At 40.7% G+C, this 26,086-nt stretch overlaps 1 protein-coding gene across 5 annotated transcripts in view; it reads left to right on the top strand.

Annotated features, from left to right (window-relative positions):
* Positions 1-17,042, top strand: part of TTC8 (tetratricopeptide repeat domain 8) — a 65,420-nt gene extending 48,378 nt beyond the window's left edge. For all 5 annotated transcript variants that reach the window (XM_074998763.1, XM_074998764.1, XM_074998765.1 and 2 more), the window contains 7 exons: positions 1,673-1,760; positions 5,715-5,825; positions 6,914-7,053; positions 8,947-9,121; positions 10,309-10,431; positions 14,777-14,860; positions 16,422-17,042. In XM_074998763.1, coding sequence (XP_074854864.1) covers positions 1,673-1,760; positions 5,715-5,825; positions 6,914-7,053; positions 8,947-9,121; positions 10,309-10,431; positions 14,777-14,860; positions 16,422-16,538 — 838 coding nt within the window. In that variant the 3' untranslated portion in view covers positions 16,539-17,042. The remainder of the gene's footprint in view (positions 1-1,672; positions 1,761-5,714; positions 5,826-6,913; positions 7,054-8,946; positions 9,122-10,308; positions 10,432-14,776; positions 14,861-16,421) is intronic.
* The last annotated feature ends 9,044 nt before the right edge of the window (positions 17,043-26,086 follow it).

Below are 26,086 nucleotides of genomic sequence, written 5' to 3'. Positions count from 1 at the left end.
TGTAAGGAGCCAAGGAAAGAAGGTTCAGTGAAGGATCTGGGAGGAACACATGCAGGCGGGTATCAGAAGGAAGAACCTATGTGTAAAAAAAGCTGCTGGGAAGGGCTGTGAGGAAGTAGCCCAGGGAACTATATCTGGCATGTGGCTCTTATTGGAGACATTTTCAGGCAGTTGTTTTTGCAGGGACCTGGGGCTGGATCGTGGAGGAGGAGGCAGGTGTGACTTCTACCCATAACCTTCTCCACATTACAGTACAGGAACAGGACTGGTTTTGGAAAAAGGATTTTTCCTGCCCTGTACCACTTGGAGAGGCCCAAGAGACTATGGAATTAGGTTTCCCCACTGTTCTCCATGCTGGCCAATGGAGAGAGAGCTCAACAAACAGCAAGCTGCCATTTTTGAGAGAGAGCCTAAATGGAGGACTGCTGTGAGCACCTGAGGCAGGCAGTCTGCCTAAAAGAGCAGGACCCACCAAAACCAAGATTGAGGGGTTTTGTCGTCATATATTCAATTAAAGAGGAAGACTACAGTTTGGAAGCAATAATGACTAAGTGATCAGACCCTGCTCCTTCATCTCAGATAATGTTGAGACTAACATTTTGAGCACTGGAGTTCCCTCCTTGCATTTGTCAAAATTATATGCAGGATGGATCACATCAATTATTAAAGTTGCCCAAGACTTTCTCCTCTAAGACCCTGTTTTCTGTCACTTGTAACTTAGCCAAATTTTAAACAACTTCTCCTTTTTCCTCGGACGTTGGCAGACTTAATCACATCTTTTAGCTGCAGAACTTTTCTGGAGAAGTTCCAAAATTATATTTAAATTTTCAAACCAAAAGCTTGATGGCCAAATATTGAGGGCATCACAAATATGAGTGGATTTATTTTCACTGCAACCTGTGAAATGAAGGTTATCATCTCTATTTTACGGATGGGGAACTGAGCACATGTTAAAGTCAAAAGGATCCACAAATTTTTGATGCCCAATTTGAGGCAGTAGGACATGAGGTTTTGTGATACTGCACTCTGTATGATCAGAGATCAGGACCTGTTGACGTGTGTTGTATATATGAGTGCTCACTATTTCTCCAGTGAGATCTTCCTGAAGAAAGTCAGGAACGCACTGTGACTATCTTTTGAAAAGTTTGTTTTAAGTGACTTGCCTACTATATTGGGTTCTGTGGCAGAGACAGAGATACTGTAGACCCCATTTCCCTAGGCAGCATTTGACTGTCTTAATAATGAGACCGTTCTTTCTCTTTCTACTGTCCCCAGCTCACTCACTACATATGTTCCAAGTTCTGGAATAATGAAGATGGGGTTCTAGAATCAGATCTCTTCTACTACATGACCCTGATGTACTCCCAGAGCAGATCCATCTGGCATACTGAATGAGACAGGAGTCTTAGGAGAGGGGGAAAGCATGTGATCAAAAGACTGTCAGTGAATATGCACAAAGGGGCCAAATTAAGGTTACAAAGGCAATTCTGGAATTTCTTAATATTTGAATCTGGATGTTTTTAGCAGGTGTGTGCATGTTTTTTCCACACCCACACATTGACATTGGCACTTTGCGTTCTTTTTAATTTGTATTTAGTCAAGAGTGCTTTGTTTGAGTAAGCTATGTTGTTGCTGAATGAAGAAGCTTCTGTATGTATCTGTTACCTCTTAGGTTAGGCTTGTACCGTGAAGCAGAAAAGCAATTTAAATCAGCTGTCAAGCAACAAGACATGGTAGATACAATACTGTATTTAGCAAAGGTAAGTAGATATGCTCAAATCAGATGAAATCTGCCTGCTTTCAAATAAATTGAAATTCTTATATATATGTGAAAATCCAGGGGTCGGCAGATTCGGGACTATCCAACTTAAAATATATTTCTCAGATTTTGTAGCTTTTCAGTTCCATTTAAAAAGGTATTGAAATAAACCAATCTTTTCAAAATGCAATTAAATTGCACATCAGAACTGACACAAATAGAACAAAGTATTTTCAGATTTCCATGCTATAACATTTTTGAAGTGTTGTGAGACTGAAGGCTTGTCTACACTACCACCTTTCTTCAAAGGAAGGATGGTAATTAGGGTGTTGGGAATTTACTAATGAAGTGCTACTGTGCATACGCAGCACTTCATTAAGCAAATTCCCCCCTGCAGCAACTTCAAGTTTAAAACTTCAAAGTACCAGCACGTGGCTAGTCGTGGCGCATATGCCGGAGGAGTAAAGGGACTTCGAAGTTGCCCTGGCACTTCGAAGTACCGGCAGGTGAGTCGTGGCTAGACCGCAGAACTTCATTAGTAAACTCCCAACACCCTAATTACCATCCTTCCTTCGAAGGAAGGTGGTAGTGTAGACAAACCCTAATTCTTTATTTTAAAGGATTATTGATGAGGTTGTATGTTTTGCCCAACATCTTGGTTTTTCCAATTCTTTAGTATCAGAATGGTGTGGGAAATACAAGTTAGTACTGAAAATAAAAGTCTCACTAGATCACTTAAACCTGAAGCGACAACACATATATCTCAGACTATGACCTCTGCGTAGCTTTGATAATTAGTGTTTAGCAGAAATCTTTACAAAAAGAAGAGCATATTTTAAATACCAGATTTCTTTGTGGTGTTCCTGAAAGTCTCAGAGATGCTATCATCCGCTGCTTTATGTTCTGTCTACCAGCAAACCCCAGACAGTGCTGTACAGATAAGAAATAATGAGATGTATTTATTGTGTAGGAGACTGTTTTTTCAACTGACAGCAGAATAAGAGGAATGTATTGGTAGCAGTCAGAAAGACCTTAACATTGACAAAGTTGTTTGATAACAAAGACATGCAAAACTTTTTGAAGAACCAACTTCATAGCTCAAATACCACAATTGTTGCTTATGGTCATGCACATGATGTTCTAGGTATGCTTCCAACCTTGCAAAAAGAGACAGGCCTGTTCTAAGAAACTTGCACTCAAAGGACTTGTGTACACAGTTTGTACACAGCAAGCTCGTGTCACAGCACACTGCAGAACTTATAGTGCAGGGTCCACATGGCCAGTTGGCATATGACAGCTTTATATGTTCGCTTGCTGTGCACTAACTGACCATATAAACAAGCCCTTAGAATAACAAGGCACTTGAGTGGTAAAAATGGTGTGAGTACGTGGCTGCGTGAGCTTTACAAGCCTATTCTAGTGACTAACCTCTGCTGCCATGGGTTCGCTACCATTGTTATTTGAGTTAGCTAGATCAGGGGTGAGCAAGCTTTTTATGCTGTGCCCCCCACCCCTTTTTGGCTCTGAAATTAGCCAGGCCTCCCCCCTCCCTCCCTCTCAACTTGTGGGAGGACTCCAGGGAGGGATCCAGGTGGGTGCATGTGCTGGCTGGGGGCTCAGGTGCTGGACGAGCAGCAGCTCCTACTGGGGAAGAGGTAAGCACTATGGGGCTGGGCCAGCCACGGTGCCATGTGGGGAGCCCGAGTGCTGCGCCGGGACACCCTCCAGGCAGCCCAGCTCCCGCTGCTGGGAACCAGCTGCCTCAGACCAGCAGTGGGGCAGGCACCACAGGTGTGCCCTCTCCCTCTCCCTGACTGTCCCAGCACAATCAGCTCCCCTCCCCCAAAAGCTGAAGGGTGGGAGGCTATCGCACTGCACCCTCTCTTACAAAGGGTCTCTCACACCCCCAGTTTGTGCAACTTTGAGCTAGATCAAAGATAACTCGTGGATATTTACATGAGACCTCAGGCTTTACCCCTCAATGCTTTGGGAAGACTCAGAAATCAGTCTAAAATGGTGCAGAAGTTATAGGATACATGAAGGTGTGTGTGTGCATGAAGGGTTTATTGTGTTTGTTTAGGGTAACTCACCTATGTCATTCTTATGTCTGCCACATTGAGTAATGTGATCACCCCAATCTCTTGCTGATTAAAAGCTATATCCACTGTCATATGTTCTGTCATCTATATATCCTCTACTGAATCTCTTTAGAGAGATTTGATGTAGAAAGCGGTTGGTGCAAAATAATAAAATGAATTCAGATGTTAAAGATGTTAAAGGAAAATGAGCATGACATACAGTGGAGACATCGCTTTCAAGTTTCATGCTTAATGCAGACATTAAGTCCATCTGAAGCTACTGTACTGATTATAGAGTGAAATGTATAGTGAATGCTCTGAAGGCTGCTTTAGATACAAGACGTGTGACGTCCACAGATGGAATGTGCTAGGAATAGATTTTTCACATCCCATTGCCTAACTGATACTGTTGCTTAGTGCAATCAAGGTCTAGCAATGGGAAGTGGGGGAAAAAACAGCAGCTAGCTTCAATCTCATTTATTCCTTCTCTCCAGGACAGAATTATTTTTCTTAATATAGAAGATGATAGCAAATATCAGGCACATTTATTCCACTGATCCTCCTGTTCTAATTGTAATTTTACCACGGTCAGTTTTTTAATTAAGAAATATTTGCTGTCAGTTAGATCACTAAAAATACCCCCTTGCCACTTTTCCCACAAAGAATGCTGCCCTTTGTGTTTGTGCAAAGCACCATATATATTGTTTGTATAGAGATAATTAAGGATTTGAGCATCATAATGCGATCATTCACAATCAGAATTCCCTGCATGGATCCCAAAAAGCAGAAGTGCTGTGATGATGTCTTTAATTTGTAATGCACTGTTGATGTTTTACTACTTTTGATCATCTGTTAAATGAGAATACCAATGGTAGCTATTTTTTTTCATTGTTCGTATATTGTAATCAAGCTATTTACTGATGTAATTCCACTGAGCATTCTAGGTCTTGGTTTACTCTCAAGCCGAAACACTTTCCTGTTTGAATAGGAGTGATCATTCAGCTTGGGGAATTGAATGACGTGAGTTATCCATGTAGAATGTGGCTTTTCTTCTCTGTAATGGATTCAAATGTGATTCCTTCCAGTAGTCTGAAGTACTGCTTGTATGGTCTTTGTGACATCAGTTGATGTTCTCTTTCCAGTAATTCCTATAGGATAGGTCTCCACATCACAGTACCATACTGGTATTGCAAGCACAGACACTAAAGATTGACAGGCTATGGAGACTGAACTGCCCTTTTGCCTTTAAGAGATTGTCTTGTCTTAATGCAGCTGGAGACATTTTGGCAGAGCAGTATGAGGTAGCTTGCAAATGTCACTGTCCTGTGCTATGCTTTGTCATTTGGCCAGAGTAGAAGGGTTCAATATGTCCATTTGTTGTCTTTCATGAATTCTGAAACGTACTTAAACAGAACTCTGCTCTTTCTCCTTCAAATTTCTCCTGAGAGTCACTCCTTCCAGGAGGCTCAAAATGTGGTCACTTTCATGTTCCAGGATAAAAATATGTTTAAAATATTTAAGGTGACATCATTTAAATCTCTCAGTGCAGATTGATTTTTTTGTTAGTTTTGTGAATTATGGGTCCCAGGCCACATGTTATAAGTAATAAATATAAATATTGATACAGGAAATGTCTTGTTGTGGGTCTTGTACAGTTCCAGGAATAATTTTCACACACACATAATGAGGACTGTCACATTTTTAGCATCACTACATGCTCTTACAATTCTATTTGAGATAATGACTTCTGCATCAAAAGAAGAATGTATCTCTTGCTGTTTCTTCCCCCTCTCAGGAGGTAGCATTGCTTCTGTCAAACAGCTATCTGATCATGAAAATCAATATCTGACATTTATATACACGTTTTATTTGCTCAGGTGTATTTTCGGTTGGATCAGCCTTTGACAGCTTTACATCTTTTCAAGCAAGGATTAGATCGATTTCCTGGAGAAGTGACCCTTCTTTGTGGGATTGCCAGAATCTATGAGGTATGCATGTACTGCGCTGCCCCAATGCAAACAAGGGTATTTTCTTATACAAGAAAAAGGGCCAGAGATTCAATATGCTTGCAAGGTCATCAAAAATTCACCACATTATTTTCCAACATTACTAATGAAAACCAGGTAATGTTACAGAAAGTCTGTCAAACTAATAGAGCTTGTCAGCTCTGGCCCTCCCTCTTACTTTAAATACCCCTCGGAAACCACCCCACCCCCACGCACGCATCTGATGAAGCGGGTCTTTGCCCATGAAAGCTTATGCTCCAAAATATCTGTTAGTCTGTAAGGTGCCACAAGACTTCTTGTTGTTCTCGAAGCTACAGACTAACACGGCTACCTCTCTGATACTTGTGTTTTATAATGTTTGCCTTGGATATTGAAATGGTAATCTATTTCAAAGGATAAAGAAGTCACCCATTTTTGTCTAATAGCCATAATTTTTCCCTCACCTGCACTAATAATATTATCCCATTCTTTCATCTTCCTATCTGAATGTTTAAACACAGTTCGAGAAAGTGGGATTTATACAATGTGGCATATTCTCTACTAACGTTTTGCAGCCATCTTGTGAATTTTCATACTGCAGTCTGCATTAGATATTTCTCTGCACCATTGTTACAGAAAGATGTTGTTGCTTCTCTACCAATCAGCCTTGGGCTATCACATGACTTCAGATTTATAGCTTAATTAACTAAGATTTGTACCATCACATACAACTGTCCAGCTTTCCGCACTTGCCTGGAGGGACATATGTACCAAGCATCTTTTATTGTCACTTTTTCATTAGGCATTAGAAGAAGAGACAGTCTACCCCTTTTCATCTAATCCAGGTTTCTGGATGATCATAGTATAATTTCCTTGTTTAAAAGACTTGTAAGTTTGCACAGGTTAATTTGCTACAGTTTTATTGTGTGATAGAACAGGTTTTAATTTGACTGTATTCAATCAAGTTGTTCGGGTGGTAGGATGTTAGCAGCTTTGTGTAAAGCTGTGGCACTTTAAGACTTTAATAAGGCGATAAAAGCAAGGTTACTACCATTTGCAAAATATTTATTTTTTCTATTTTTGATATTCAGGAAATGAATAACATCCCCTTAGCTGCAGAATACTACAGAGAAGTCCTAAAACAAGATAACACTCATGTGGAAGCTATTGCGTGCATTGGCAGTAACCACTTTTATTCAGACCAACCTGAGATAGCACTGCGGTTTTACAGGTATGTGCAAGTAAAGCTAATGTTAAAGAATTTTTGGAACATTGATAGTGCCAAAGAAAACAGTAGAGTGTAGGAATCAAAGGTGTCTAAGAAATTGGAGAATATTGCCTGTATCACCAGTTCTAATACGTTCTATAATTTTAATATGAAAATTACATTTAAGCACTTAATATGTAAGATGAATGTTAAAATGAAAAGTGAATCAAAATGGTGAGTATTTGATTGATGAATGAGAGAGAGCTCAAGGGGACCTGATTTTGTATGCAGGAGGCATACTCCACCTTGAAGGTTTAAGTCACTAGAAAACTTTTTGGAAAAACTCCTTGGCTACAGGTTGTCTTGCAGACATGTGTCCTCACTGTTCCTAGGCTGATTGTGGGTCAGGGTTGTTGCCAGTTTTAACTTACAGCAATAGGGAGACTGCTCTAACTCTACTAGCTGACACCAGCCTTACGCTGCTAAGTATCATGAGCATGTGAAGAAGCCCCTACACCAATATCAGGACAATATGTGCACATTGTAACCTGGTCCTATTTTTAATGTTTAACCATAATTGTAATGATTCTCAATTGATACTAATTAATGAGTTATGGCTAACAGGGTTCTCATCCCAGAATCAGGCTCCACAGAATTAAAACTGACCGGTTGAATATCTTGAAGGAAACTTTGGGATGTAGGGCAAAGACACCTACTCTGAAGGCAAAGCAAAGCGTTGGCTGTCTTTCTTAAAAACAATTTGTAAAAATTAAAAAGCTCCACACCACACACGTGGAGTGAGCAGTATTAGGAATATCTTTGGTGTTGGTTCTGCATGGATGCGTCTACACTAGCCAGCTACTTTGAAGTAGCTGGCACAACGTTGAAATAGTACGCATCACGTCTACATGTGCTGTCAGCTATTTCAATGTTGAAATCGACATTAGCCTGCGAGATGTCAAAATCGCTATTTCTATCCGAAGACGGGAATAGCGCCCTACTTCGACGTTCAACATTGAAGTAGGGCGTGTGTAGATGATCCGCATCCCGCTACGTTGAAATAGCGGGGTCCTCCATGGCAGCCATCAGCTGAGGGGTTGAGAGATGTTCTGTCCAGCCCCTGAGGGGCTCTATGGTCGCCGCGTACAGCAGCCCTTAGCCCAGGGCTTCTGGCTGCTGCAGCAGCAGCTGCGGGTCCATGCTGCGTGCATGGGGTCTGCAACCGGTTGTCAGCTCTGTGAATCTCGTGCTGTGCAGGCCGAATATGCCTGGGAGGGGCCCTTTAAGGGAGCGGCTTGGGGCTTTGCTGGCCCCTTATTTTGACGGGGAGCGCTTGTGTGTGTGGATGCTCCTCATTTCCTTCTGGAGTGGCTCCTTTCGACGCTCTCCGTCACTACTTCGACGTTGAACGTCAATGGCACCAGCCCTGGAGGATGTGTAGATGATACGCGTCAAAGTAGCCTATTTTGATGTTCTTAAGTCGAAATAGGCTGCTTCGATGTAGTGTGCTAGTGTAGATGTAGCCCATATGTTCACACACTTACACCCTTCTTTGGAGACCTAGCGATGACATGAAGAATCAACTAACAGGAATAAGGGGATTTCAACGTTTGCAGGGTCCTTTTGAAAAGGACCCCCATGTAAAAGAGCTGTGCGCAAGTGAAATGAGGCACTTTTGAAATGCCGTGGCCAGCAGCATGCTAATAAGGCACTGAATATTTCAGCACCTCATTAGAATTCTCTGATTTGGCCACTAGCATGGCCATTTTGAAGTTTCCCCCTAGTGTAGGCATAGCCATTATTATGTAATATACTTAGTCACCCCTAATCCTGTTGGGTGGATAGTTTTCCCATTTAGAAAGAAATTCATGCTTGTGATAAATCTAAAAACATTAAATTATTTTTCTCTTGAACTAGACGTCTCCTGCAGATGGGTGTTTATAACTGCCAACTATTTAACAATCTGGGCCTCTGTTGCTTCTATGCTCAGCAGTATGATATGACACTGACCTCCCTTGAACGTTCACTTTCTTTGGCTGAAAATGCGGAGGAGGCAGCAGATGTTTGGTACAACTTGGGGCACGTGGCTGTGGTATGAAAAAATTAATATATTTTTCAAAAAATGTGTTTACTGAATGAAAAAAACAAGAACATTGAAGCAAAGCAAATTGGTATGATAAACCCAAAGGCCTATTGCAAAAAACACAGTGTGGAAGTCTGGCCGTACATAATAAAGCACAGCACGTATTTAGTTGGGTTGAGGGTTTACTACCAGTTCGAAACAGGAAGAAACCACAGGGAAAAGAGTACCTTTCATTCTTCTAGGCCGTGTCTACACTTGCCAAAAACTTCGAAACGGCCATTTGCATGGTCATTTTGAAGTTTTTGGCTAGTGTAGACACGGCCCTAGTGTGGCATACCATCACATTTTGCTGACTCTCCAACACCACCTTGGCAGATCTTGTTCTGTTGCGAATCTGTTAGACTAAAATGACCGATTTCAATCTGCTTCCCATTAGACAAAGCGCTAGGTTGCTCCATGCTATTGGTTAACAATTTTTATAGTTAATGGAATTAGAGCAAAGCATGTGCTGTGGCTAAGAAGATTCATCTCAGTTAAAATTGCTTTCTTAAACAAATATGTGTGGTAATTGCCTAGTAAAACTACTCAAATTATAATCTAATTTGTTAATTTTCTGTAGTTCTGATAGTTCATTGTAAAATGCTTTCATGTGGAGGAGAATATCACAAACTGGATTTCACATCAGATATATTTCTCTCTAGCTACCTGGCTGGGTGTAAGCTTCTAAATACCATTTAGCTTTTGACAGTGTTCTAACTTATGTCAATGGGAAAGCTTCCGTTGACTTTACTGGAATTAGGATAATGCCCTTAATGCATACATTTTGACACACTTTGAATTTTAAAAGCCATGATGCACTTATTATTCAGTGTTCGGCAGTTTCATGGGGACCTTGCATTGTATCAGCTTAAATCATAAAAATGAAACATTAGCAAATCACCTACTGTCCCAGACCAGAGGTATTGATATTTGTACTAAAGTAAGAAGCCACAAAATAAGGAGGGAGGTACAAAAGGCAAGAAATACTGGAATTGTGTTTCAGGTTTCTGTCAGTATGTTTGTTTAAAGTAACACAGTTTAGTTTATAATAATACATCCAAATGATGAAGAAAAATCCTGTTTTATTTTAAAGACAACTAATTAGCCTGAAATTTACAGTCAAACTGTTTAAGTGAAAACTGTCTTGATATTTTTAGGGAATAGGTGACTTGAACTTGGCTTACCAGTGTTTCAAGCTGACCCTGGCCAATAATAATGACCATGCAGAAGCTTATAACAACCTGGCTGTGCTGGAGATGCGAAGGGGTCATGTTGAACAGGTAGGAGTTAAGCTCTAAAGCTACCTGAGATACTTGCTTTGAACCTTCTGTGGTTAGCATCTTGATTATAGTAACATTTCATTTGAGTAAGAAATCAGCCAGATGGTTTACCTGTCAGCAAAATTCAACTCAAATGAGAGCACCTCTTGATTTTCATACCGTGCACCATTAGACTCTGTTTTCATATGCTCTCAAATGGCTGGTTTGAAGACAGCAACATTTGCAATGCTTCCACAGCAATTGCTAATAGCAGTTATGGTGAATAGGTTTTCTGAAGGTAAAATGGTAGCTTAAAAGTAAAGGAAGATAGAAATGCTCTGGCCTGAATTAGAAGACCCAATTTATCCCATATTCATCACCTCAGTATGCTGAGTGCCCTTTTGGAATATACTACTTGATGAGGTATATAAGTCTATTATGAAGTGCCATATGATTTCTTCTGCAAATAGGTGTTGAAGAAATTGCCTTAGTAGAATTGTGTACAGAAAGTGCTATTTATTTATGCATTGTAATCACAAAGGCTATCTTGAGATTTTTCTTAGTTAAGCAATCATATTAGACTGTGACCATTGTTTTAAATAAATGTTCCATGCTAAGCCATTGGAAAATTATACAGAAAAATTACAGTAGACAAGAATATGCAGTGACCTGGGGCATAAGGGGAACCCTAAACATAACTGGTTAGCAGCATTTTTTGCACTTTATATATGCGTGTTTGTAATAAGGAAAAAAGGAAGTGCACCATATTAGAGCAAATTTGTACAGGAAAATTGTGCCTTTGTGGGAGGATGGATTGGGGTGGGATTGCAGGCTCTGGATAGGAGGGTGTAGAAGCAAGGTGGGGATATGGGGTCTTGGTAGGAGGGAAGGTGCAGGAGCTGGCTGGGAGCTGGATGTTGGAGGGGGGCAGGGGATTGGGGTGCCTACCTGCCATAGTGCCTGGGGAGTTGCGTGCTGCCCTACACTTTCTGGTATGAACCTCCTGACTGCTGCCATTGGCCGCAATGCCTAGCCAGTGGGTGTAACGGGGGTAGAGCCTGCAAGCCCGTGTAAAGACAGAGTGGGGTGTAGGAAGGGAACTGCACTATGCAAAGCCACTTCTCCTCCCCCATCCCCTACCCACACCAGGCAGGGCCCATGGCTATAGGTTCCCCAAAGGCTTTCTTTGTAATGCACCTTAAGTCAGTGAGAGCTTAGCTGAACTTACAGATACCATAGCATGTTGTAAGTAAATCTAAGTGTAGCTGAATGTCAATGATCTGCTTGTTGGAATAATCTGTACAATACAACAGTATGTAACACTTAACCCTCCTTTGTCCTATGACTGTAGAGGCTTTAACTGCCCACTTCATCTTGAAGGATTTTGCAATGTGTTAACTCCTCATGTTTGACGTGTTCTACCTTGTATTTAGCTGTGACACTGATTACCTTTGATAGATATGAAGAGCTCCATGTAAGCTTGTCAACTGAAGTTGGACCAAAAAATATTCTCACCCACCTCATGTATTAGAATAAATACATTTTACTGATTTTTTTTTTTTTTTTTTTTTTTGCATGTAAATTACATGAGAGTCTGACCTACGTTGGTTGGAAAGTAAATCAGAATTGGCCTTCGGTAACAACTGAATCTTTCATTTGAACAGCAAAACTGGTTTGATGGATTTATACAATACACATGTATACATATTCTCTCTCTCACGCACACTACATAATAATATACAGTACTTATGTAAATCTGTTCCTAGGCAGCAAGTCATTTATAGAGCTAACATTATACAAGTATCCTAGCAATCACCATGGTAACATTTAACATACACTCCTGATGGTCTTTGCTGTGACAGATGAAGTTCAGTTTTACTTTATTCCCCATTCAGTCAACATACATAAATTATGGCTTAGATGTGGCCATAGTCAATTAAACTGCTAATATTTTAAAATTTAATGCCAATATATATCTTGTCAGTACTGTACATCCATACCAAACATTTTCCATTAATTAATACTTTGTGTAATGGTAACAGTGAAGATTTGCTAACCTATATAAACCTATGAAAATGTGCAGCTATTAGATATTTAACAGTATAATCTGAAATACACCTGAAAATTGATCAGTGATTGAAAAGAAAAGGTACATTATAGGTGTTGACAAAATGTAAATGAGTAGCAAAGATAAATTGATCAGAAATATTCAGAACTTTTATGACATTATCTTAAGTATAAAAATGAAAAATACAAAATTATCTAGGATGATGGAAAATTGAACTATAACGCATACTCAAAAGCCAAGCTTGGATGCTAAACCTGAAAGTTAATAACATTTTTTTCAAAATGGCAAAAAAAGGAACTATTTTACAGAGATTGTTGTTAAGAGTACAGTAGTCCCTCGAGTTTTGTGAGCATTGCATTCCCATGCACCCTGGCATAACACAAATCTCGTGTAAGTTGGGTGGGCAGCCTTTTTCCCCAGCAATATGCATGTTCTGCTGCTGGGGAAGCAGCAGGAGCACTTGGAGCTCCTTTTGAAAAGTAAGTCCTTGGGCTGGGGGAGAGTAGTTGGGGAGGGTCAATCCTGGTGGTTGGTTGGGGCCATGGGAAAGGGTCGAGGGGGTTAAGGCTGGGGTGGAGTTGAGCCAGAGTCAGGCTGCGGGGCCTTGAGCCAGAGCTGTGTGCACGTGGGGGTGTGAGCAGCAGCGGCTGGAGGTGGGCAACTGGGGTTAGCCGAAGCTGGGTCATGTATCTGGGGGGGGTGATCTGGGGCCAGAGGTGGTTGAACCGGGCTGCGTGGGGCTGGTGGGGGGCCGGTGTTTGAGCCAGGGCTGGGGGAAGCTGGGTTTTGAGTTGCGCTTAACTTGTAAGTGCAAGTCAAAATTGCACATTTCAAGGGTTTACTGTATGTCATATTTGAAATGTTCACAAAGTTTCAACTAAAAGTATTCACAAATAGAATGTATTTGTATTGCATTTGTGGCATTACTTCCATCTCACTGTATATTAATACAGTTTGGCTATGTCTGCACTAGACTTTTGTTGACAAAACACATAGTGCTTCCACATTCCCAAGACATTCTGCCTACAGTAAATCAACAAAAGGCAGTACTTCTGTCAACCACTTTCTGCTGCTCCCCCGTGGGGCAGAATGCCTCTGTCAACAGGGATCTATTGACAGAAAGCCAGTCTGGATGTTCCAGGGGACGTTCTGTCAATTGACAGGACTTTTGGGACACCAGGCAACCCTGTCTGCTGGGCTTCCAGTTGGCCATTTTGTTGAGAATGCTCCTGGGCAGTCTGGCTGCTCTCTGTTGACAGAGCATATCGCCCTTTTGATCCACTTCGCAGTCTGACTGCAATCGGTTGACTACCAGTCACCGGTCACTTGAGGATGACTTCCAATGGCTGTTAGGCTGCCTGTTCAGTATTTAGTGTGACACTTTCAAATCCAGTAGCTTCAGAAAAATCCCAAACAGTTTGTTAGAAAAATCCACATATAACCAAACTTTTCTTGCAAGGAGGGTTGGTTTGTTTTGAGATCATCAGCTCTCCAAAAGTGTGAACAACTGAGCCAGTCAGAATACCAGATCCTTTGAGAGTTTGGATGTTTATATGAACCTTTCACCATCTTTCCTCTGTCCCTGTCTGGTCTGTTCTTTTGAGCCTAGAGTGAGTGGAGTATGAGGTGAATTCTGTTCTGTAAGCATTGAGGGGACCTGAACCCTTGTCAATTTCATTCCCAGCCATCTCATGGGAACAATGCTTCAGGGGAAATGCACAGGGGATGGGGAGAGAAGGGAATAGCATGATATCAGATGTTCATTTCTATTTCACCCATCTTATGAGTCTGGAATTTTGGGGGAAGAGAGTCTTTTCTTTTTGAGGAGAACTGACAGCAAAGTGAACAGAAACCATAAAACTCCCAGGGACATCTGAAAAATGTCATTTTCAAGGGGTTAGATTTAAGGTCCTCAGTGACACTTAATACTCTAGTGGATTTTTCATTGTTTTAATAGTGTCTTCAGCTCCAGTTGAAATTTAAATGAGTTTTTCCAAAGTCTCCCCCTGCCCTTTTTTTTGAGGAACGTATAGTATTTAGTACTAAATTGCTTATTTAAAGTGCCAGCTATGCCCTTTTAACACATACAAGCCTAGTATTAATTTCAGTACTATTAAATTATATTCATACAGTGGTGAATATTGCTCATGTGTATTTTAAGATGACTTTCTTATTAAAGATTTATGGTGATATAAGATGATGTCCGCATAGACCAGATAACATATTTTCTCCTCCTCCTTCTCTTTCTCTTCACCCCCACTGACACATTTTGATATAATCTTCACTTTAATTATGTAGGCAAGAGCATTGCTGCAGACGGCGTCCTCTTTAGCACCTCATATGTATGAGCCCCATTTTAATTTTGCAGCACTCTCTGACCAGGTAATGTACTATTTTCTTCTTCTTCTTCTATGATCTGAAAGTTCCACAAGTTTTGTTTGCATGTATAAAGATTCCAAACGAGTGAATGCAAAGTGTCTGTTCTTCAGATTGTTTGTTTGTAAGTCTACATTACAAAGAACAGGAAATGAAATTCAAATTAATCAAATTTATTCCTTTTAGAGTAAGCATCTGCTCTGAAGATGTTTAGCTATGTTGTAATTGTGGTAGTTCTTTGGGTTTGCATAAATTTACTGAAATATAGAATTTTCACTTCATTTGCGGTCTGTATAATTTGATCATTTAATATATTTAGTAGTAAAATGGTATCAGATTACGATTTCTTAACAATGAAAAGAACGTTAAAATTACTTGTGCGATAACTTTACCCGATCTTGGAATACAATATTTTTTTAGCTTTCGTACATTTGATGTTTTTGCTTTTTATTAAACTTTATTAAAAGTGTCAGAAGGGACTTTAAATTACTGAACTGCTGATTTATCTTTTTTATTTAGTTTAAAAGGAAAATGCAGAGAGCTATCCTGGTCTAAACTGGAAATGAGTGTGACATTTGTTATAGATTACATAGAAGAATCAAGTGCTATATGAGCTAACTTCTGCAAACTTTTTTCTTAAGTTCATGCCCATTATCTATGACAATCTCCTTCATATTAAAGAGTAGTGAGTATGGGTCTTAAAATGTTTAGCAAGTAGAAATTGCTCATTGCTTCTGCAAAAAAACAAGTAAGTCTATGGAATCTTAAAGACTAACAAATTTCATTATTAGGTAATGAGCTTTTGTGGGCAAGACCCATTTCATCAGATTTGGAGCAGAGAATAAAAATCTAGGGTTTATATGATGGTGAAAGAGGGAGTGGTGTCACCTGTCATTAATAGGACCAGTGGAAGAAGTAAGTTGAGACTCTTTGCTTCTGCCTTCACCTTGAAGGTGCTATGTGGGCAGTTCAACTCCCACTAAAACTAGAGTTATGTGCACACCTCAAGGTATGAATAACCCACTAATTCTTAAATATACTCTCTCCGTTGTAAAGCATGAGATTTAAAGTGTATATGATTTAAAGTGTATGATTTGCCATACTTACTAATTAATGATCATATCCTCATCCTGGTCTCTCTATGAAACCTATTTAAATAGGCTGTGAACAGGGGAACTTCACAGGAGTTAGGGCAGACCAGATGCAAATGCAGTCTTCTAACATAACCCCTACACCCAATACAATCATCCTTTCTAGCCAGTACTCCAGCCTGCCTATTCTCAAATCCTCTCTAAAGGTCTTTCTGAAGAAGAGGTCATCGCCCTGCTGTGTTCTGTGGTGCACAGATTACATAGACATCTCCTGTAGCACCTTGTCTTTTTTTTTTATCCAGAGGCTCTCTCTTCTAGAGGATTTAGGCCTGTATCAAACGTATTTGTTTGTTTTCAGGACCAGTTTACTTGGATATTAGTGGAGGGGTTGTCATGGCATCAAAAAAGTGTGCTGCCTAGAGCACATGGAATAAGTTCTGCAGTGTTTGTGACTAGAGTGTTTGTATGTCTTGCAGGTTGGAGATCTCCAGAGGAGTTATATAGCAGCTCAGAAGTCAAAGGAAGCATTTCCAGATCACGTTGATACACAACAGCTCATCAAACAGTTAAAACAGCACTTTGCCATGCGTTGATTATTTTGTTGTGTAAAACACCTGAAATGATTTTACCTCATTAGAGGTACTATAAAATGCATTTTGCAAAATGTTAGCTGAGAATTAAATAGGAACAAACCCTCCTTACTAACAGGCTTATGCTTGGTGTGGGTAGCTGGAAAAGTTTTAAAAAATCTGTGTCTTATAGTATGGAATACATTTCACTTTTACATGTGGTTAGAACATATACTAGAAGTATTTGTGAGTAAAGAATGAGATTGCTATCTGACAATAGTGTCAGGCAAGTCTCCAGTTAATATTCAGAGAGCATTTTAAAGGATTCTTTTCATAATGTTTGGCAAGGAAAATAAGTTTTTGGTATTCTTCTGAAGTGCAGCATTGAGACAGAAGTGTGTCATATCTGTCTTTCAAGGATGGCTTTTGATACTGTACATTCTTATTGAATATTAGTATATATTTATTTCCTACAAATATAGTTTATGAATATATTCCTTGTTTGAAGCAGAAACATATTCCCCTTTATATACTGTTGATATAAAATAAAATTTTATTTGTATGATATGTTTCCGTTGTTACCGATCTTTAGCTGCTACTGTCCATCACAAAATCTGTAACCCCATGTTGCCCATAGTCCCTGAGAGACTGATTTTCCACTGTTAAAGTCTGCCAGGCACCTACACAGATGCAGGGTGGCTTCAAATCCTGACAGCAGCTTGCAACTCAACATCTAACTTGCACCCAAAGCTTAGTGATATTCAGCATACCTACATCATAACAAATGGATGTTTTTCAGATGATCTTCTCTGTGTGCATTGGGTGAAAGAGAGTCCTAATGAATAGATAGCTATTCTCTAACAGGTGGGAGATCCAAATTCTTGTACCTTTGCTGAAAGGTATATTTAATAACTATTTACATACAGTGGGGACCAGTTTCACCAGGAGAGATTTAGAAAGACCAGCCTCAGAATAGCCTATAACCCAATGTCTAGGGTACCCTTCTGGCCAAGGAAGAAACTGTTTTCTTCACCTCAGGCAGAGGGGGGAAATTGAATCCAGATCTCCCACAATTATATGTGAGTGCCCTCATCAATGGCTCATTACTGGCATTGACCAAATCAAGACTATTGCAAAGGATCACAAGAGATGGAGAATGACTGTGGAGGCACTATACTCCACTAGGAGACCAAAGGATTAATCATCATTGTAATCATCATCACTGCCATGGAATGTAAGCGCATTTAACAGCTTATTTAGATTCTGGTTGTGATGCTGGAGGGCTGAGTGCCCTCTCATGCTCAGGTCCCCGTGCCTCAGGAATATTGAAATATGTAGCTGGAATCTGTTTGGCTCACCTTTTCTGTTAGTATTGTTAGAATAGGTATGAGAATTAAAAGAATCTGTTGCTGCATGCATCTATCTCATTTATAACCTCTGTATTCCCTACTGTAAGGTAATATTTGAATGATTATATTGTAAGCCTCTGAGAATGTAAGTCAGCAGAAAGAGAAACATTTTGAAGTTCCATTCTGTAACAAAAGGTGTCACATCCTGCCCAACAGAAAGGTTCATCAATACCAGATGGATTACTGTAGGACTATAGAAGACAAAAGGCATTTGTTTTTTTTCCCTCCCCACCATGAGAAGGAATCATGCAGGTGAATTCCTCCTGCCAGCTAAGTCTACAACTAAAAGGACAATGAAGTGGAGGAATATCAACCCCTAATAACTAAGAACAGTAACTCTATGTTGCTTGGACTCTGAGGGAGGAGGGGCATGTTTACTGGACATAAGCAAGAGATTGGCAGTGTTTAGTCTGTGTTAACTCTAAAGAACATATAGGGCTTGCTTATTATAGAAGCCTCTTAATATTTACACCTTAAATTAACTCATTTTTGCATATATGCGTACCTGCTTTAACTGTGTAAGTAATTTGCTTGCTTTTTTCCCTCCTTTGTGTGGGTGTATTAAACAATTAGCTACAAGTGTTGTCAGAAACATGGAGCTATACATATCTCATAGACCTGGAAGGGACCTTGAAAGTTCATTGAGTCCAATCTTCTGGATTTTTTTTTTTTTAAATGTTACCTGCCCCAGGACCTTGAAAGGCCCCCCCCTCAAGGGCTGACTTCACAACCCTGGGTTTACAAGGCCATTGCACTAACCACTGACCTATCTCTCCTGTCACTGCCAGGGCTGAAAGATCTAAAGTGCAATTGACCTGTGGTAACTGAGTTTGCAACTGGGAGCCATCACACTAGCTGGGGTGGCTGACAAACTGAGTGTGTTTCTCTCAAGGCAGACTGTTAAAAGCAGGGCCAACTGGTGGTTTGTTCTATTGTTAGACTGTATCAAATGTGAATGCTTAAAGTACTACAATACTGCAGTCTTAAAACTGAGTCACAGGCACTCTGCTCTCACACACACACACGCACACACACATTGGGTAAAACCTTCAATCTCAAGAGACTAGTCACTCACCAGGGGTCAGCTAGCATCCTAGATCTCATATCAAAGACAGCACTAACAGCCAGTTCTATAGTAAACTAACTGAAGTCAGAGTTGCACCATGATTTCAACAGTTTCCACCCCACCATCAACCTTAGCCTGGACCAGTCCACACAAGAGATCCACTTCCTGGACACTACTGTGCAGATCAGCGATGGTCACATAAATACCACCCTAAACTGAAAACCCACAGACCGCTATGATTATCTACATGCCTCCATCTTCCATCCAGGGCACACTACATGATCCATTGTATACATCCAGGCACTAAGGTACAACCATATTTGCTATGATCCATCAGACAGAGAAAAACATCTACAAGACCTTTACCAAGCTTTCCTCAAACTACAATACCCATCTAAGGAAGTGAGGAAACAGATTGGCAGAGCCATACAGGTACCAAGAAGCCACCTGCTACAAGACAGGCCTCGCAAGGAAAACAAGAGAACACCACTGGCCATCCCATACAGCCCCCAGCTAAGGCCTCTCCAGCACGTCATCAGCGATCTGCAACCCATCCTGGACAATGATCCTTCACTCTCACAGACCTTGGGAGGCAGGCCTGTTCTCGCCTACAGACAGCCTGCCAACCTTAAACAAATTCTCACCAGCAGCTATAGATCACAGCACAGTAACTCTAAACCTGGAACCAATCCCTGCAACAAACCTTGCTGCCAACTCTGCTCACGTATCTACACCAGTGATATCATCACAGGACCTAACATCAACCGTACCATCAGGGGCTCATTTTACCTGCACATCTACCAATATAATATATGCCATAATGTGCCAACAAAGTCCCACTGCAATTTACATTGGCCAAACTGGACAGTCTCTACATAAAAGAATAAACGGACATAAATCCTAAAACAAAGAAATTTCAAAAATCAAATGGAGAGAGAAATCTGAGCTGCAATTTATTTGCAAATTTGACTCCATCAACCAAGGATTAAACAGAGACTGGGAGTGGATGGCCCCTTGCAAAAGCAGCTTGTCTTCTGTGGGTGTTAACAGCTCCACATTAGACCCTGACAATGGGCCATATCCCCCTGTCTGATGTGACTTGTTTTTCCTCTCTTGAATACATACTGCTGATAATGGGCCTTTTCCACCCTGACTGAATAGACCTTGTCAGCTCTGGCCTTCCCTTTTACTGGGACCCCACTCTTTAAATACCCCCCTGAAACCCCCTCCCCACTCATGCATCTTATGAAGTGGGTCTTTGCCCACAAAAGCTTATGCTCCAAAATATCTGTTAGTCTATAAGGGGCCACAGGACTTCTTGTTGTTAACCGAAGTTATGTTAGCTACAGAAAAGTTAATTATTGGGTATTAAAAGATAAAAATATGCAGACTGGGGAATCAGTCTTTAATTCCAAATGGTAGCAGGGATGTAGTAATCCACCAGTTTCCCAAAATTGTCTTACGGCTACTAAGAATAACTTGGGGGGGTTCTCAGTCTTCTTGTTCAGTTATTCTTGCCTGTTAGAATCCAAACTGTCCAGAGATTAGGAACTTCTCCTTGAGTTCACACTTACTGCACATGCTCTTTGATGGCAGAGAGAGAGGAGTGCATTTAGAGTCTGACCTCCAATCATCACACACAATGAACACATACCAAATGTGCAAGAATTAGCACTTTCCTGTTAGTTCTTCATATGTATTGTCCATCATTTCTTTCATTTGATGGGTTATTTCATTACAGAGGTATCTACAATGTAAATGTTTGCTATTTCTTTCTAACAGGATATAAATAGATGCAAACAATTCAAGCAACATCCCATTAGATTACAAGCATATTCTTTACATTTAGCAATCCTGCATAGGAATACACAAGTGAATGGGCCTGGCTGCTAGCTGTGAATTACCAGTTCTCATCTGATGCCTAGCTTTTGTCCAAAGCTGGCACTTGGTTTACCAGTGTGGCAGAAGTAATCTGAATATTACTGTGATTCTGGTGTAAGACTCCATCCATCATAAAGGTATGCTCACTTGGGTGCTGAGAGAAGTTGGAGTACCCAAGGCGATTTCATATTTAGATTGTTATAGTTTCTGAAGAGTTAATACTTCATAAGTGGTTGGGGAATTCTAAGTATAGAACACATTGCCAATTTGGGGGTTGTGCCCTGTTTCCTAACATTGTGCCTGGTGCTCATGCTTGCATCACTGCAGCTGCTTTACAGTGGTCTTTATCAAAATGAGAATCACACCAGACCTATTGTGCCTGTTTCTTTAATGTGCCTGCTTAATATTGTGTAAATATGATTAAAAGCTAGTAGAGTACAGTTCTCTGAAAAGTGACTCAGCAAAATGGGCAAATTAGTTTGTCTCATTAACTATTAAATGTCCCATTTGCAAGTGAAAATGTGGGCTTTTTCTCCAACTGCAGCCCCCTTCTGAAATTTGAAAGGCAATTGGATTCTGATTCACATTAGTCCAGTGTTTCTCAAACCTAGTAAGTTTGGTTGCTGTATAAATCAAAATAGAATCCTATGCCATGCCATATCTATTTTGGTTTTAGGTTTCAGAAAAGTAGGTGTGTTTGGTCTGTTTTCAGCAAAAACAAGGAGTCCCATGGCACCTTAAGACTAACATTTATTTAAGCATAAGACTTAATGACCCGGAGCCCATTTCATCAGATGCAAAGTAAGAAAGTGGAAATTTAATGTAGTGTATAGTCAGGAGGTACATTCCTTTAGTGAGAAGATGCCATTTTTATAGTCCTGATTCAGTTCAGGTACTAATGAAACTTGTTAAAATTCTGATAGCAGTGAGCCTCATTCTGAAGTCATACAATTGTTATTTTACTGTTACATATCCTACCTTCACTTTTTAACCAGGGATCTCCAATCCACTTCACTTGTTAAGCAGAACTCTTCACTGATTGCCTAAAGGCTCTATCATGCTATCTCAGAAGAGCTGGAATTCACAGGTCCCTAATGAGCTCCACTATCTAGGTCACAATATCCCTTTGGTCTCATATCAGGATTTCTTCAATTAGCTAGCACTAGGAAATTTGCATTAGGTGCCAACCTGATTTTTTTTTATTTGATCAGTTAAAAAATGAAAAGCATTAAGTACTTTCTGCTCCTCTGCTTGTTTATAAGGTTCTCTTGACTCAAGAAAAACAGCAAACATTCTGGAACAGTTGTCTTCTCTTCCTGCTCCCTAATTAGACACCAGATGCTTCAGTTTCAGAGTTGCTGCTGCTGTGAATGGTTAAATGGTCAGTTCTCCTTGAAGAGTCATGTGAAGTCTCTTGTACAGCTGGATGCAGATGATATTAGTAATTAGCATCAAAACAATAAAACTAACTACATACAAAGTGTTGTGAAATGCACAGACTGAACCGAATGCAAAAAAAAAATCTGTTCTTTTGGTAATTGTGAGGTGGGGGGGCGGAGTGGGCGCAGTGAAGGAATTACTTGCAACAATAATAGTACATTTTCAGGTGGAATTTTTTTTGTCAGGCAATCCCAATTTGTGGCAAAATTAAAATACTCAGGTGCAAAAAGCCTTAAGGAGCCAAACAACATTCCACTTTCTGCTGGAAAGAGAGAAACTGGGACAAAGGTGTAAGTTTTGGACCTCCACAATTATTAAACCTTTCAGTCCAAAACACTGAATTAAGGAGACAGGATCTGATTCCTTGCCAGTCTTTTCTTTTACCACTTTGTAACACACTCTGGCTGCGTCTACACGTGCACGCTACTTCGAAGTAGCAGCACCAACTTCGAAATAGCGCCCGTCGCGTCTACACGCGTCGGGCGCTATTTCGAAGTTAACTTCGACGTTAGGCGGCGAGACGTCGAAGTTGCTAACCTCATGAGGGGATAGGAATAGCGCCCTACTTCGACGTTCAACGTCGAAGTAGGGACAGTGTAGACGATCCGCGTCCCGCAACGTCGAAATTGCTGGGTCCTCCATGGTGGCCATCAGCTGGGGGGTTGAGAGATGCTCTCTCTCCAGCCCCTGCGGGGCTCTATGGTCACCGTGTGCAGCAGCCCTTAGCCCAGGGCTTCTGGCTGCTTCTGCGGCAGCTGGGGATCTATGCTGCAGGCACAGGGTCTGCAACCAGTTGTCAGCTCTGTGTATCTTGTGTTTAGTGCAACTGTGTCTGGGAGGGGCCCTTTAAGGGAGCAGCTTGCTGTTGAGTCCGCCCTGTGACCCTGTCTGCAGCTGTGCCTGGCATCCCTATTTCGATGTGTGCTACTTTGACGTGTAGATGTTCCCTTGCTGCGCCTATTTCGATGTTGGGCTGAGCAACGTCGAAGTTGAACATCGACGTTGCTGGCCCTGGAGGACGTGTAGACGTTATTCATCGAAATAGACTATTTCGATGTCGCAACATCGAAATAAGCTATTTCGATGTTGGCTGCACATGTAGACGTAGCCTCTCTGAGCAGGTCTGCACTAGGAGATTAAGTCGCACCTCATATTTAAGGGTTTAAGGTCAATTTTATAAACCATCAGTCTTCACCACGGTACTCAACAGGTTGATTTTTAAGGGGCTCTAAGGTCAACTTTTGTAACATCAAATTCACTGGGGCTGCATCTATGGTATAAGAAAATCAAATTTATTAATATTGATTTTTGTAATTCTGGAATTTATAAATTCTAATTTGACTATCTTCACCTTCCCACATGCTCCTCACAAAGTTGACTTACTGCTGCCACACTCAATTGGCAGACATTGACTGTTGCACTAATGCATTGCGGCAACATATCCCACAGGTCCCTCATCCCCATAGCATTCTGGGTATGCTTGCTGGTCTTTGACATCTTCCCACATTGCATTCTCCTCATTCCCCTCCTCTGTTAAGAAAATGTCCATTTTTCCCATTGGAAGGAAAAGTGGGGCATCACCAAGATGGCAAAGTTAACAGAAATCTCTTTCTTCTGTAACTGAATTATCCAGGGTTTCATAAAAATCAGCAAGTGTGTGTCTTCTTAACTGGCCATCCACTGACTGTTGCCCCTCCCTTGAGTGCATCTGATCCCTGAAATTAACACAGAGACAGTCTGTATTCTCAACTGACCGTCCACTCATTCACTCCTGCATGAAGAGGTGAAAAGTTAAAAGAAAGAGGATAGAAGAGGCTAGGAAAAAGATTTGTGTCTTCCCTCTTCACTGCGCAGATGTTGTGAACACTGGGGGTGGGACATGGTGGTGAAATCTCACACACTGAATTTATAATGGAAACAGGAATCTAGTCTGGCCTTCCACCCACTGTTCCCTGGGATTTTGGGGGTGAAGGGGGATCAAAGCAGAAAGAAAGAGGATAGGAAAGGTTAGGAAAAAGATTTTATAACTGAAATAACAAAGATTTAGCAAAAATTAGCAAGTATCTGCAATGGGCAGCAAGACCCCAGAAATATTTTGGCAGAGGGGGCTGTGGCCTGTGGCTGCAGAACTGGTTGAAATGTTCTGCCATCCCTGAAAATCTAGCCATGGGGAAGACTTCATGTCCGTTAGTGCCCTCTGCATTAATCCATTGATACTGTATAGGCATTACATTCAGAATATACTGCATCACAGTGTGCGAAGTCTTCGCAAAATACTACACCAAATATTGAAGGGTCTCAGGATCCATATTATCATTCATAATGGCCAGTGTCAGTCAATGTAAAAGTGGCACAAAATTTCCCTCGTCCATTTCTTTTCATAGGGAAGTGAGGGAAATGCATTCTGCGATGATATCACAAACCCAGAACCACTTGCGATGACTTTTTTTTCCCCACAAGACACTGGCACATAATCCCAAAATGCAACAGGTCTGCAGGAACAGTGGGATAGATGCCCACAATGCACTGCTGCCACAGTTGAATTTAGGCAATGTGGGTGTGGAGACACTAAGTCAATTTTGTGAGCAGTTTTGGACACTCAAATTCGACTTTATAAAATTTAGTGTTAAAAGTCAACGTCAGTAAATTGGATTTTATTCCCAAATGTAGACATACCCTTACTATTATTGGGGTATTTAAAATATTTCTGTATTTTAAGGACTATACAATTAGCAACTACTGGAAACAGAATGGAGACTGATTGTTGTACTTCAATTGCATATTGATATGTAATTACCTTAGTAGTCCATCTTTGGCATTTACATGACCAAGCATATGTATGGCTGATACACCTGAGTTTGTATTCTTGAATAATTCTTTACAGAGGGTATTATTAACTTAAAATACTAACTCTGAGTCCAGTCTATTTATTTAATATTGAATATTTTGGGGAGATCAAATATGTGTGGTTAAAACTACATGGCTGCCACAGTGTACAAGGAATTTATGGTAATTAAACAGATTTCTAAGTAGAAGTGTACACCAAGTTTTAAGCAAGGATTAAACCTGTTTAGCTCCCTAATGTATAGCATATGAAGCCACTCCAAATATATCTTACATGCTGCATTCATGTTTATTTGCCCAAAAGTCAGTAGCTATTTGCTTTGTGACCCTTTGATGCCCCAGAGCAAGAATATTCCAATATTTGCTCATGACTAACACACAATTAATTAGATGGTATGTGGTAATGCGAATGCAGCGCAAACTGAAAACAGATGAATGAGCCAGGCTGTTAGTCACAAGGGAACATTTCAATTTTAAAAAAAAAATCTAAAATTCAGTGTGAGCACCAATGAACAGACAAATTGGCAGGCCCCAGGGCAAACAGCCTTCAGTTAATTTAGTATGACGTAACATAGCACAATGCGTCAGAAACTGTATCCATCTCTGCAGGAAAATCAAATTAGGATGGTATGACCTTAATAACACAAGCCACATTTCTGCAACGTAGAACTGTTTTTCCTCTAACCTGTAGTCCTACCTGTGTTCAGCCAGCATTGTCCAGCAATGCCGAAAGAAGGACACAGGACACTTTGTATGGCTTAATTAGGTCACAACTATATTCTTAAAGGTTTGGGAGCACACAGTACATACAAGTGCACAGTGCAGGTAATTCTATAATTATTTCAATATATATCTAGGGGTCTTTCTTCAGCCATCCCCCTTCTCCATCTTGATTCCCAGCCAACTCACTGCTGGGACCTTACCGGGCCCCC

Source organism: Carettochelys insculpta, chromosome 6 (assembly GCF_033958435.1).
Source record: "Carettochelys insculpta isolate YL-2023 chromosome 6, ASM3395843v1, whole genome shotgun sequence".
NCBI lineage: Eukaryota > Metazoa > Chordata > Testudines > Carettochelyidae > Carettochelys > Carettochelys insculpta.
Note: the sequence above shows the minus strand (reverse complement) of the source record. Positions and strands in the feature narration are given on the sequence as shown.